This window comes from Dipodomys spectabilis, unplaced genomic scaffold (genome assembly GCF_019054845.1).
Source record: "Dipodomys spectabilis isolate Male_0828 unplaced genomic scaffold, ASM1905484v1 ptg000107l, whole genome shotgun sequence".
In the NCBI taxonomy this organism is placed as follows: Eukaryota; Metazoa; Chordata; class Mammalia; order Rodentia; family Heteromyidae; genus Dipodomys; species Dipodomys spectabilis.
The window spans coordinates 4,038,132-4,051,897 of NW_024870784.1; the positions used below are offsets into that span (position 1 = coordinate 4,038,132).

General features: G+C 46.2%; 1 protein-coding gene across 2 annotated transcripts in view; it reads right to left on the reverse strand.

The window, feature by feature from the left end:
• Positions 1-13,766, reverse strand: part of Hlcs (holocarboxylase synthetase) — a 156,755-nt gene that overhangs the window by 95,771 nt on the left and 47,218 nt on the right. For both annotated transcript variants that reach the window (XM_042687373.1, XM_042687372.1), the window contains exon 6: positions 6,870-7,141. In XM_042687373.1, the coding sequence (XP_042543307.1) occupies positions 6,870-7,141 (272 nt within the window). The remainder of the gene's footprint in view (positions 1-6,869; positions 7,142-13,766) is intronic.

The following is a 13,766-nucleotide window of genomic DNA, read 5'->3' on the forward strand; positions in this document are numbered from 1 at the left end:
AAGGCTGTCTTATGAGATCATTTCCTTTCCTTTCCTGCTGTTTGTTGAGTTTCACTGTCTCCTGAACAGTATTTTCCCCACTCACAGGAGGCGGATCCACAAAACTCTCCCAGCCGTTGAAGGCTGGAGGTCCCGCTGCAAGGGTGGGGCTGACTGATGGGGCATCTCTGGGTCACAGTGAAGGAGCCAGGGGAGCATGTCATGTTCAGTGCTCCTGACCTCATGGCTGGGGACAGCGAGGCCCAGGAGGGGTACTGTCAAGGTCATGGAACCAGTGTGGTAAAAGCCTTTATTCCAACATTTTTCCTGCTAGACTTTCCACTCAGATACCAAAAACAGCACTCAACCTACAACAGCCATAGAAAAGCTGCCCCTCTCCTTGTATGGTTTTATCTGTTACACCCACTTGCAAACCACAAATGTACTACACAACCTTAACAACTACTTTGCAACCAGGATATGCAGAAAGTGTATCGAAGACAAAGATGGGACCTGGCCCACCGTGTCTCTCCAGTACCTGACATGCATCTGGCTGCTCCCCAAAGTGCCACAGGCAAACCTATGCCTGAAAAATCAAGGAATTGGATGCCAGGTGCTGGTGGATCTCACCTGTAATCCTAGCTACTCAGGAGGCTGAGATCTAAGAATTGTGGGTCAAAGTCCAAGAAGGAAAGTCTGTGAGATGCTTACCTCTAATTAACCACCAGAAAACTGGAAGTGAAGTTGTGGCTCACAGTGGTTGAGTGTGAGCCTTCAGCAGAAAAGCTCAGGGACAGTGCCCAGGCCAAGTTCAAGCAACACAACCAACAACAACAACAGCAAAAAGAAAATCAAAGAATTAGATAATGATTTAAAAAAAAAACAAAACAAAACAAGGAAGTGGTGCTGTGGCTCATAGTTGTAGAGCACTCACCTTGAGCAAAATGAACTCAGGAACAGTGCCCAGGCCCAACTTTCAAGCCCCATGAACAACAATAACAACAACACAAAACTTTATTTAAGAAAACCCAAACCAAAAAAAAAAAAAAAAAATCACCAAATGTTGGCCAGCCTATTCAACCTACAAGAGTACGCAAAGGAAATTAGTTGATGTCCATCTGACTCTCGAAACACTAGCTTCATGTATAAGTCATGCAACAGCTGACAGAGACTTGGCATAAATCAATCAAGAAAGATACTGTCACGCCAATAAAAGACAGTTCCAAGAATAATACTGACTCAGTTCCCCGCTCTCTTCTGCCCCGTGGCCTGGCCCCATGCTGTTCTCACAGCAGAGGGTCCATCATCACCATCATAAGAGAAAAAACAGAATGTGCCAGAACTCTACACACACCAGGCTAGAGGGGCGCCTGCAGATGCATGGAGAGGGTTTGCAGTGGCCCATCCTCACCCCAGCCTGGACACCACCACCACCATTCATTTGCAGAGGGCTCCTGGGACTGCAGCTGTAGGACGTGACCTTGAACACAGGCAAGTTCACTGGTGCAGACACACAGCACAGAAGCCATGCCCTGGAGACACTGTCTAACCAGCTGAGCTAACTGGACATGAGGAAACCTACCAGGAAGTACCACAGAGAGAAAAATAAAGACCTCCCGAGCCAATGATGCCGGCAACCCACAGAGCACATCCAGAAGGATGTTACCCTTACAAGGGAGTGGAGAAAGCATTTCATGGCCAAGAAGATACCAGAGAAAATGAATGGAGTTGGGGAAAAGGGATGAAATTATCTTATCTAGCCCAAGGAACTAAGTGGTACAGTCAAGTCAGATTACTAGGGGAGCACTGTTCCCTGGCCTGGGTTTTTCACTTTTGGAGGGGGCAGCGCTAGGCCCTTTGATGGTCTTGACTTAGTCACCAGCAAGCAGCTTGCAAATTTCCCTTGGTTGCTCTCTCTCCTGAATCATTACCATAGCTCCCAAAGTCACCGAGTGGGGACAGAGGCAACAATGGCTGTGGCTGTGGCCTGGAAAGGAGCTGATGTCCCACCCAGAGGACAAGCGAAAGCTTTCAGCATCTACTGCAGTAGACCTCCATAGTCAAGTGCAAATAGAAGCTTTGCCAAAGTGCCAGAGTATTGGTTAGTGGAGAGATTTCCAAATCCTCTCAGAGTCACAGTAACAGAAGACGCTTCTACCAACCTTACATCAGCAGTCCATCAGAACTAAGGTTGTACGTCGAATAATTAATCATCTTCACGGGCTGGGAAGGTGGCTCAGTGGTAGAACGCTTGCCTTGCATACATGAGGCCCTGGGTTCGATTCCTCAGCACCACATAAGCAGAAAAAATAAAAAAGCCGGAAGTGGCGCTGTGGCTCAAGTGGTAGAGTGCTAGCCTTGAGCTGAAGAGCTGAGGGACAGCGCTTAGGCCGAGAGTTCAGGCCCCACAAACAGACCCCAAAAAAAAAAAAAAAACAATTAATCATCTTCACCTTCGCTTGTGAACCTTGCAGGCAGAGGAGCTGACTATGTGGACAGTAGCTTCCAGGTCCCCAGCTCCTTTTCTTGGCAGTCCAAGTGAAAGCACATCCCCCAGTGTCTACTCTGGCTTTTCCTTAGCAACAAAAAGTTGGTCTTGAGTTGGATTCATCTGTGATTCAAATAGGTTTCTTAACCTTTGCAGCAACAGAACAGGTCAGGTGATCAGGTCATGGTCATGGGACAGGAACCTAAGGTAAGTGCCATGTTTGCCTTCTGGGAAAAGTCTGTAACAGGCGGGGCACTGCCCTTGTCACTCTGTCTCCCTGCTCAGTGGGCCATGTGCTAAATGTACATTGCGGCTTAACAGGGTCATTGGCACTGTGAGCCAACACACAGTCCCATATTTAAGCCACTTTTATTTTGGGGTATCTGTCTCATCCAGCAAACAGAACCTGAATAGGTCCTGCTAAGTCTTAAATCTTGTGTACACTACCAGAAACAAGACCTAAAGGATGCAGCCTGCTGTGGAAGGGCTGGAAAGGAAAGGAACCTCACAAGTTCCTCACCGGTCCCTGCTGTGATGTAGTAGTAGAGCACCTCATCAGGCCCTCACCATTCAGGGGCTGGCAGGCAAGACGAGGGATTTATTAGGAGCTGTATTAATGCAAGAAATCACTCTAAAAACAGCAAAACATTAGTGTTTATCAGTCTTCTTTGACACTCTAAAACTCAATCTAAGAGGTTTTCAGTCTCAGAAAAGTGATGAAGAACACTTATTTGGTAAGAAAGGAATTCTCAGTTGGCAAAAGGCAGTCTAGATTGGAGTCCTGCCATCCTAGTGGGGGGCAGGGAGAGGAGATATCATAAAGAACCCAGGAGCCTAGGCTAGAGATGTGGTTCAGGCCTGGTCTTTCACCCAAGCCCAGCATTTCATTTGGCTGCAAGGAGCCACCACTTAATAGGGAGAGAAGCTTTAAAAGAACAGTTTTCAGGATAGAAATCTGTCTAAATGATCATCAATGGTCACTCACATGAAGCCAATCAGAAGTGACTGAGAAGAAGCCCAGTAAAGTGTGATAGGCATATTGCCACAGAAACCCTAAGGCCGGCCAATTAAAACCAAGACTGTTCAGTCCTCAAAACAATACCAGACCCCCACTCTCCAGGATGGGACACTGGGAAAAGCCTCCTGGGAGCAAGGCCACGGCCCATGGACACCAGGCAACAGGAGGTAGCGGATCAATACTACTTTAGTTTGCCTACACAGTACATGGGTTCATTCAAGGCAGAGCTCATCTGGGCATTCAGTTTGTTGTTTTATTTTTGCAGTACTGGGGACAGACACCAGGATCTTGCACATGCTGAACAAGTGCTCCATCATGAACACTACCATATAACTATAGATTGCCCCATGACAATGAGCCATATTCAGTCTCAAGAGAGGAGGCCGGGCCTCTCCACATCTTGACTCTGATTGAATGGAAGCACATGATGGGGATGTGGAGGTTACTGCTGAGGGTTTATACAGGAGGAAAGAGGACACACGTGGGGATTCTGGAGCCAGCGCACAGTACCACTGGTCCTCACTATGACCGTATCATTCTTTCCTGGGAATAGAACTCTCAGGCTTAAAACAATGCACAGACCAAGGTAGGAGAACTCAAACATAGAGGGAAAAAAACCTTTTAAGAATTCTATAATAAATATCATTTAAAGTTTGCTCTACTCCAGCCCATCAGGAAAGAGGTGAGAGTTTCCCACAGTAGCAATACATACAGAAGCATGGGGTCATTTTACTCTACCATTCTGAAATTCTTCTTTCCCTGTCTTCTTGGCCCATCAAGGTGCTACATATGGTATGAGGGACCATACATTGTAACTCTCAGACCCAGGGCCCATTTCCCCTATAGGAAATCCATGTGATGTTGGGACAGCAGTATTAGCTCAGTAAAGGGTGGCTGGAAAGCACTACAAGATCACATAGGAGATTCATCCATGCGTGGAAAGCACACCTAAATGAGTCTGGGAGCCAACGTTTCCAATATACATCAGCGACACACGGTAAGCACTCTGTCCCCTAAGGCTGCTCCTGGAACGTCAAATATAGTATCAGTGGAAGAAATCACTTGGGATGCATTCTTAGCACATAACTATCTATGTATTTCATTATCTCATGGATCCTCTGTGGATAATTTGGGGTCTTTTAGACACCCAAGGAACCAGTTCAAAGGCCTCATAAGACAGCTTTAACCCCCGCCCCAAGGAACAGGGGGGTTTACCAACAAGGTTTACTGACTCCATAAGCTACGGTGAGTAACTTGGCCTCGGAGGGCTGGGAGGAAGACACATGAGAAGTGGGTGAAGGATGTGTGCAGCCACCAAGTACTCAGTCAAATGCCTGCTGGGAGTAAGCCAAGGGACCAATAATTAATCATCAGCTGGTGCCTGTGGCTCGGGCTTATAATCCCAGCTACTCAGGAGGCTGAGATCTGAGAATCACGATTTGAAGCCAGCCTGAGCAGGAAAGTCCATCAGACTCTTATCTCCAATTATCCAGAAGTGGTGCTATGGCTGAATGAAAAAGCTCAGGGACAGCACCCAGGTCCTGAGCTCAAGCCCCAAAACTGACAAAAAAATTTAATTATCAAAGCCATTTCAGTGTCTTCAGTGTTCTTCAGAGGCCAGAAAAGCAGAGAAAGAAAGACTCCTGAACTCCCTTGGAGAAGCAAAAATACATACTCTTCTCCCGCAATCCTAAAAATGCTACATCTCCAATGGTAAGCCCGGCTACCTGGCTCCAGTTAAACTATTCAAGAGTATGAAAGCACAGCATTCACATGTTTTTGTTGGCACTGTGACTCGATAGCTGCCTTCTGGGCACACTGGCCGCTCCTTTGGCCGGGCATGCCCACAGTGACCGGACCCAGCGGCATACTGCCAACCAACAGTTCAAGACCATCCAGCATCCCAAACACTCTTCACTGTTACGCATCAAAACAATGAAAACAACGGGCAAGCGTGCACGTTTTTGCTAGCTGAACTTCACCTCTTAAAATCCTTTGTTAAAACTGTACAAGACCTTTTATATTTAGCAAATGTAATTATCCACAGTACCACAGTAATACCAGCTGAGAGAATGAATTTGTCCCTCTGGGCAGGAGAAGTCAGAGGGGAGGATTACAGAAATCTAAATGAGTAGGTGCCTTTGACAACATGAATTAACACAGTGAGCTGACCTGTTCCTTAGCATGGTGGCTGGCTTCTGCTCTTCTCCTATATACTCTCCTCACACTTAAAACTGCTGTTCCACTGACTCTGAGTGTGAGAATCGAGAAGACGCTCATGACCTCATCATTTTATATCAACACATTACTACATTCCAGAAATGACTGATAACTAAGGCAAAAACTATTCCATCCTGTCTAGTCATGCCGTCCCCAGGGTAACACCCAGAAACTGTGCCCTGGCTGTATCAGGGCTCTCCAAGTCCTTCAACTCTTCTCACACTGAGCAAGATGCTTCTCTCATTTCTTCCCTCTATGAGCCAACTTTTTAAATGAAAACAGGATTAATTAATACTGACAAGTTAGAAACAATTAGAAAAATTCCTTTTATCTGGCCTTGCATGCTTTAACCTTTAATCAAAGCCCACCAAACAGAATGGATATAGAGGAAAACTTGCAATAAAAGTAAATTTCAAACACTCAAATGAGATTACAGAGTGCTTGAAAAATGTACTGGACAGAAATGTGCCAGAAAAGTTTCCAAAACTTCAAGTTATTATTCACAGCTTCAAGTTATTTCAATGTAACCTAGCTTACATGTCACTTAAATTTGGTCTTCTAATGCCCACACAAAACGCCCTCTATTAAATATTTAACACTGATTGTAACAACATGAAGGAACCTGAGTGGCAATGCCACCTGTTAAACAAGTTTTTCCTAGTGTTGTGGGGTTTTTTTCCTAAGGACATTCGGGAAGACCTGATTAAAAGAAGCAAGCCAGCCAGGCGCCAGTGACTCATGCCTGTAAACCTAACTACTCAGGAGGCTGAGGTCTGAGGACTATGGTTCAAAGCTGGCCCAGGCAGACAAATCTGAGAGACTCTTACCTCCAATTAACCACCAAACACCAAGAAGTGAGGCATGACTCAAGTGGTAGGGTGCCAGCCTTGAGCAGAGAAGTTAAGGGACAGTGCCTTGGCACTACTACTAGAGTGCAGGTGCATGTGCATGTGTGTGGAAGCCACAAATACCTCCCATTCATAATGGCTTCTGACTAAAGAGCTTCCTTAACTCTTCCTCTTCCCAGGATGGGTTATGTACACCTAGCTAATAGTCTACTAAGACACACTACACCACTACACAGGACTCCATCTTCCTCTCCAGCCGCTGGTCACAGAACACAATCAACACAAGCAGGCAGTGAAATGGCCAAGCAGGACTCACCCATCCAGAAGATTCATGGTGGTGGGGGTCACTTCAGCAAACAGAATTACTTTTCCGAGTTGCTTGGTCTGCAGATTTTGTCGATAGATGTCTAAGTTAAAGTGTTCGGAAGAGAAGTCTTCTGTGTCAGTAATCACAGGTATGGAAGATGGAGTGACTTCTACTTCTGATGCACAAGAGGACACAAACTTAAGGGAGAGCTTGCTGGACTTGATTACTCCTTCCGGATCCACATGTGCCCCCAGCCACTGCATAAGGGAATCCCGGATTTCCTGCATCATAAAAGGAAGAGAGAGGGGGCTGGGAAGGTGGCTCAGTGGTAGAGTGCTTGCCTTGCATGCATGAGGCCCTGGGTTCGATTCCTTAGCACCACATATGCAGAAAAAGCCAGAAGTGGTGCTTTGGCTCAAGTGATAGAGTGCTAGCCTTGAGCTAAGAGCTAAGAGACAGGGCCCAGGCCCAGAGTTCAGCCCCCACAACCGACAAAAAAAAAAAAAAAAAAGGAAGAGAGAGGTTGGAATCTGGCTGTTCAGTAGATCACAGTAGCTCTTCCTAAAAATGCTTCTGGGGCAATGTAAGTGCTTTCCAATTCATGACCAATAAAATTCATATAAACATGTTCTAGACATCTAAGCTATTATATCACATGATAATAAAGACACTCGGTGCTATGATTTGAACATTGGTCCCCCAGAATTCGTATGTTGGAAATTTAATCCCCAAGTTCATCTGTTGATGGTGTTCAGAGGTCATGGGCTCTGCCCTCATGAGTGGATTAATTGATGGATTAATGGCTTATTGAGGGAGTGGTTATCCCAAGAAGGGTCTGCTATAAAAGCCAGTTTGGCCGTCTCTCTGAGCCAGTGATGCCTGTGCTGTCCCTGGTCTCTGCAGAAAGCTCCCATTACAAAGGAGGCCTCCACGAGACTAGAAGCAGCCCCAACCATGGACTTTCCAGTCTCCAGAGTCATGAGAAATTCAGTTTTTAATCTTATAAATTAGCCAGTCTCAGGTATATGGTTATAACAACAGAAAACAGACTAAGACACTAAATATGCTGGCAGTAAAAAATGAACTTCAGAAACCATGCAAATGCACTGATATACTTCATATCCTAATTATTTTTTAAATGTTTCCCCTAGCACTAGAGAATTAGATAACTTAATAAGCAACTCTCTAATCCTTTGTGAATGAACAACAACAAAAAGCCCAAAACACATCTTTTTATCTTTGTATTTGTGCCCACAAGGAAACCCATTATCCTATCCATGAAACAAAAGAACCAACAAAACCTTAAGTGGAAATCACAGAACCCAAAGCACTGAGACACCAGAGTTCAAACTCCACCTCCGAAGGGGTAAGGCTTCCTCCTACAAAGAGAGAGTCAACACTGGCCACAACGAAGAGACACATGAGTTTCCACACCAAAACTCAGCTTTGTGCCAGGCATTGGTAGCTCCTAGCTACTCAAGAGGCTGAGATCCAAGGATCACTGTTCAAAGCCAGCCAGGGCAGAAAAGTCTGTGAGGCTTTAATTTTTCACTGAATTACAAAAAAAAAAAAAAAGCAAAAATTGGAGCTGTTGCTCAAGTGGCAGAGTGCTAGCCTTGAGCAAAAGAAACTGAGGGACAGATCCCAGGCCCTAAGGTCAAGTCTCTGGACTAGAACGATAACAAAAACAAACCAAAAAACCTCAGCTTTAGGAAACACCCAGAGCTGCTTTCTGTTTGTCCTGAAAGACACCCTCCCCCCCCCCACACACACACCTCAAGAGGCCACAGACACTTCCTTCTAGAATGGCTCAGGAAGAACTGGGGGTCAGGGGAATCATCCTCCCACCAGGCTGGCAAAAAAACAGATCCAAGATCTTAGGGCATCATGTAGAGGTGCCACCTCTTTCAAAGAAAAAACATGCCCCACCTCATTTAATACCCGGGGAGGTCCCAACACTCCCCATGTGACCAGAAACAACTTCAAAAGTGAAACTGATTCAGTCCCTTCACCTTTAAAACTCACTCTCAGCTTGTAGAAAGAAGGAAAGGGGAGAAAGAATAATCGAAGAAATCTGGTTAGTGAGGCACAGTACAGGGGAATGGAGCAGAATCTTCAACTGTTAATGGAATAACAGGGAAGGATGAAAAGGGACTCAGAAGACAAAAGCCAGATGTGGTCGTACACCTATAATCCCAGTTACACTAGATGTAGAAGCAGGAGGATCATGAGTTAAAGGCCAGCTAGGATCAAGTTAGGGAGTTCCTATCTGAGAAACAAAACATACAAAGGTGTTGTGTGCTGGGTGCATTGGATGGGTGGTAGAGCACTGCCTGAGATACTTAAGGCTCTGGCATCATTCTTAGGACTGAAACTTCAACCAAGACACAATGAAGTGTAATGAATGACTCTTTACCTGATTTTGACTGGAATAAAAGATCTGTAGAAGATGCTTAGAGACCACCAGTAAATGTGAATAAATGCATTCCGTATCACAAAAAGAACTGCTGTCATTCTTTCTAATGGAGGCATAGAATTCCATTGTGTATATATACCACATTTTCTTAATCTAACCCAAAACCAAGTGCCCAGGAAGTACCCGCTGTTGTCAAAAAAAAAAAAGAGACAGCATCAGAAAGTAATGGAAAATAGTCATCACACACCGTGTCCTCAGACCTATGAGGCTCAGAACTTTGTAAGAGACACTTAAATTAGAGGCTTCTCTCCTCCCATCCGCTAAGGTAGCTGCGTACAGTAGAAGGACATGTTCACTAACAGATTCCCTCACAACAACCCAGGTTTCAGCAGGAAAGAAATGGCAGATTGACAGAAGTTCAACAAAGGTCTGTTTATGAAACTGCAGGCAGAGTTAAGAGAACTAAAGAGCAGAGGATGGGAGGGGTGGGGAGACCTGGACCTGCATCAGGACGGGAGGAGCTGAGGGAGCCCCTAACAGCCTGTAAGCAGAGAGGAAGAGAAGAGACAACCTAGTAATGGTGCCAACCAGAGCTAAAGATGGATTCCAAGACCAGCCAACAGCACAAGGTAAACCAACAAGGGGTCAATATGCCTGCCCACCTACTGGCCAGAGACAGCCCCAGCTACTAGGAACTAGGGGATAAGGGGGAATCACCTCACTGGTCACATGGTTCCATCTCCCATACTAGCCCTGGGGCACAACTCTGCTGCCCTGGCCACCATCTAGGTTTCTATTCATGAAACCCACCAGTCCCTACCCCAGCCCTGAAATTTGTTCTGGTCATTTCCAGCTCTCCACCAACGTCCCCCACACACAGTAGGCACTCAATAAATGCCTGCGAAACTGTCTTCCTTTTATTATGTAAAATGATAGCCCAGGCTCAGTCTGCTGAAAGACTGGGGGATTTATTGCATTTTTTTGTTACCTGCCAACTAGTGAAGACCACAAAAGGCTTTTGCGGGAACAGTAAATGGGGGGAATGAGTAAGTCACCGCTAACAAGGCTGGTTTTATGGATCTCACACCTCCTCGGGGCCAAGCAGGCTCATTTCAGAAGGGAGATCTATTTTTGCAAGCTTAGAGACCAAAGAGAAGGCTACAGAGGGCTCTAGGACAAAGGGAGGCTGTGCGCGGGAGCTCAGGCGCTGAGGGCTGAGTGAACTTGTGCTCCTGAGCTTGCGGGCGTGGCTTCCACGTCTCCAGCGATCTCTAGGGCTTTCCTTAATCATGCCTATGGAAAATGCCCGCCATTTGTCTTAGTCCAACACAAAACAGCTTCTGACAGAGCAGGGCACCAGCCAAGAAAACTGAGCCCAGGGTGCTGGCGGGAAAAGCCTGCCCAGCTTGCCTGGGGTGGCCTGGCCTGGTCACCATGCACACAGAGGGACTGTCAACACTTCCTGACCCCTCAAAACTTCATGTATTAGGACCTTAATCCCTCCATGCAGCAGTGTTGGGAAGCAGGGCCTGATGAGGTGTTCCGGCCATGAAGTGGGGCACTCAGGAATGCATTAGTGCCTTTATCTGGCGCTAGTGAGTCCTCCTGGAGAAAAACGAATCCGTTACTACAAAGCAGGCGATCAGAAGACAAGCCAATCCCGAGTGCTTGGCTCTTGTGCAGATTCCAGTTCACGCTTCTCTTTTCTACCATCAGCTGAAGCAGGCCAAAGCCCACACCAGATGTGACCGCCTGACCCCGGACATCCCAACCAGGAGCCAAGATTTTCTTTCTAAGTTACCCCAGCTCAAGTTGTTTGCCATAGAAACGGAAAACAGACTACAACGCCTCCTTTGCCTCCCAGGTCTGGTGTGTCGTCGGGCCTCACTGTCTGCTCAGCTTCACGGGAGGCACAGGAGCTGGACATGGGGGCAGCAGGCCAACAGCTTGACACCAGCCAGCTGCAGGGCGCACTGCTTCTGCTGGGCTGTCATTTTAATTTTACTTTTGTGTTTACTGTGTTTGGTTTGTGGAGACAAGATCACACTCTGTAGCCCAGGTTGGCCTTAAAGTCACGATCTTCCTGCCTCAGCCTCCCAAGCGGCTAGGAACACAGACGTGCACTACCATACCCAGCAGTATTTCCATGAAAAAAAAAAAAATGAGAACATCCTCACCACAACTGAGCTTCAACCGAGTCTCCAATGTTTAGTTTTCAGCTGAGACTGTAAGGACACGCCAAGGATTCCAGTGTTAAAATGTACACACCACCCGAAAAGAGAAGCGTCCTCAAAGGTAGCTGAGCGCATTCTCCTCCAGAACCTTATTTCAGTGAACATCCATTGTTCTTGACATCTGGGAAATTCCCAGTCCAGGGAACAGGATATTGGGGGCTAGTAGGAAGAGAAAAGTGGGGCCAAATACATCCTAAAGGTTCAAGGAAAGGGAGATAAAAAGGCAAGATCCAGAGGACCCAGTGTAAGATGTTTCTCTTTCAAAACTGCACTTGTGGATGGAAGGGCAACTCGCTGACCAGCGTGTACCCACAGGGAAGCTTCTTCCCCAAAACCACGTCCCATCAGTTCTCCTCACGCACGCCCACAGCAGACTCACTACATTTGCTGTGTAGCTATGAACTCCCTGCCCAACCACTTAAATAAAGAGAATAAAGGGTTACAGAGCTCACGGAGCAGGCCGCTGCCACCCCAGCTGGGTAGGTCTGGCCCTGAGGCCTGAGGGCCTCTGGTGGGCTCAGAAGCAGAGGCGGCTCTCACCCTGCAGGGGAGAGACGAGCCTCAATACTTGATGCTCACACCCAGTGCTCAGTTTTGAGACACACTGGAAAGGGGAATGTTAGCAACCTATCGTCCCTGTCTTCAAATCAGTTTGCATTAGTTTAATGGGTGTGTAGTAATTTACACAAATAATACGTCAACATTTGTACAGTATATAATCAGCGTTTAAAAAAAAAAAACCAGGGCTGGGAAGTTGGCTCAGTGGTAGAGCGCTTGCCTTGCATGCCTGAGGGCCCTGGGTTCAATTCCTCAGCACCACATAAGCAAAAGGAAAAAAGCCGGAAGTGGTGCTGTGGCTCAAGTGGTGGAGCACTAGCCTTGAGTTGAAGAGCTGAGGGACAGCGCCCAGGCCCAGAGTTCAGGCCCCACGACTGGACCCAAAAAAAAAAAAAAAAAATCCAGGCACCAGTGGCTCATACCTCTAATCCTAGCTACTCAGGAGCCTGAGATCTGATGATGAAGTTTTGAAGCCAGCTTGGGCAGGAAAGTCTGTGAGACTGTGCACTAGACAACCAAAAAAAGCCAGAAGCAGAGCTTTGGCTCAAACAGGACAGTGCTAGCCTTGAGTAAAAGAAGCTCAGGGACAGTGCCCAGGCCATGAGTTCAAGCCCCAGGACAAGTCTGACAGAAGTGACAAAGCACAATATGTGGCTAAGAAACTCAAAGAAAACCTTAAACCCTATTCTCGTCGATTAGATAGGAGGGTGGATGAGAGAAGGGAAAGAACCTCTCTTTCCAGAATTAAAAAAAAAAATCAACTATTATCCTCAGTGCCTCTGGCTGGAAGACTTCCTATGTTCCATAATTGAAGACAGTGGGAACATCTTACTGTTTCTAAGATCTTCCCACAAGTGCTCTACCATAGTTCTTTCCTCGTGGTTTACATTAGGATAGAAACCCGCTCCCCTCACAGATCCGTGGCGACCAGTCATCTAGAACCATTACAACCCAGTGGGCTAATGGTTTTACCTTACATGAACAAAATGAAACACACACACTCAGGCCCGATAGGAGCTGGACCTCTCTAATAACTCCTAGAAGTACTGATGCCAACACCTCACTCCACATTCTGGAAATGGCTCTTGATAAGCTCTGTGCTTTGTGTTACTCAGAGGCAGTGACACATGATTCATCATTTCAAAACAAAACAAAACAAAACACCCTCTTTATCAGGAAATGTAGCAAAACATTAACCACTAGTAAAACCAGGTGAAAGCTACATGGGTTTTTCTTATTCTTTACCTTTTCTCTCATTTTAATTTTTTGTGTGTGTACCTATACTGGGCTTTTTCTGTGCAAGGCTGGAGCCTTACTACTTGAGCCACAGCTCTACTTTTAGCTTTTTTTATTATATATTTTTTATTGTAAAGATACTGTACAGAGGGATTAGTTACACGAGTAAGGTAATGAAAACACTTCCTATAGAGCATTGTTACCTCCTCATTTGTTTTTCCCCTACCATCCCTTCCCTCTCCACCTCCCCAACTCCTCCCTACCCCCCTCCTCAAAGTTGTAAAGTTCATTTTCAACATAGTGTCTTGTAACTTTTAGCTCTATGCAGTCTAACTGGAGATCAAGGTCTCACAGACTTTCCTGCCAGGGCTGGCTTTGAACTGGGATGCTCAGTTCTCAGCCTCCTCAGTAACTGGGATTACAGGTAATTTTAACTTTTTTTTTTTAATAGGAAAAGAAATG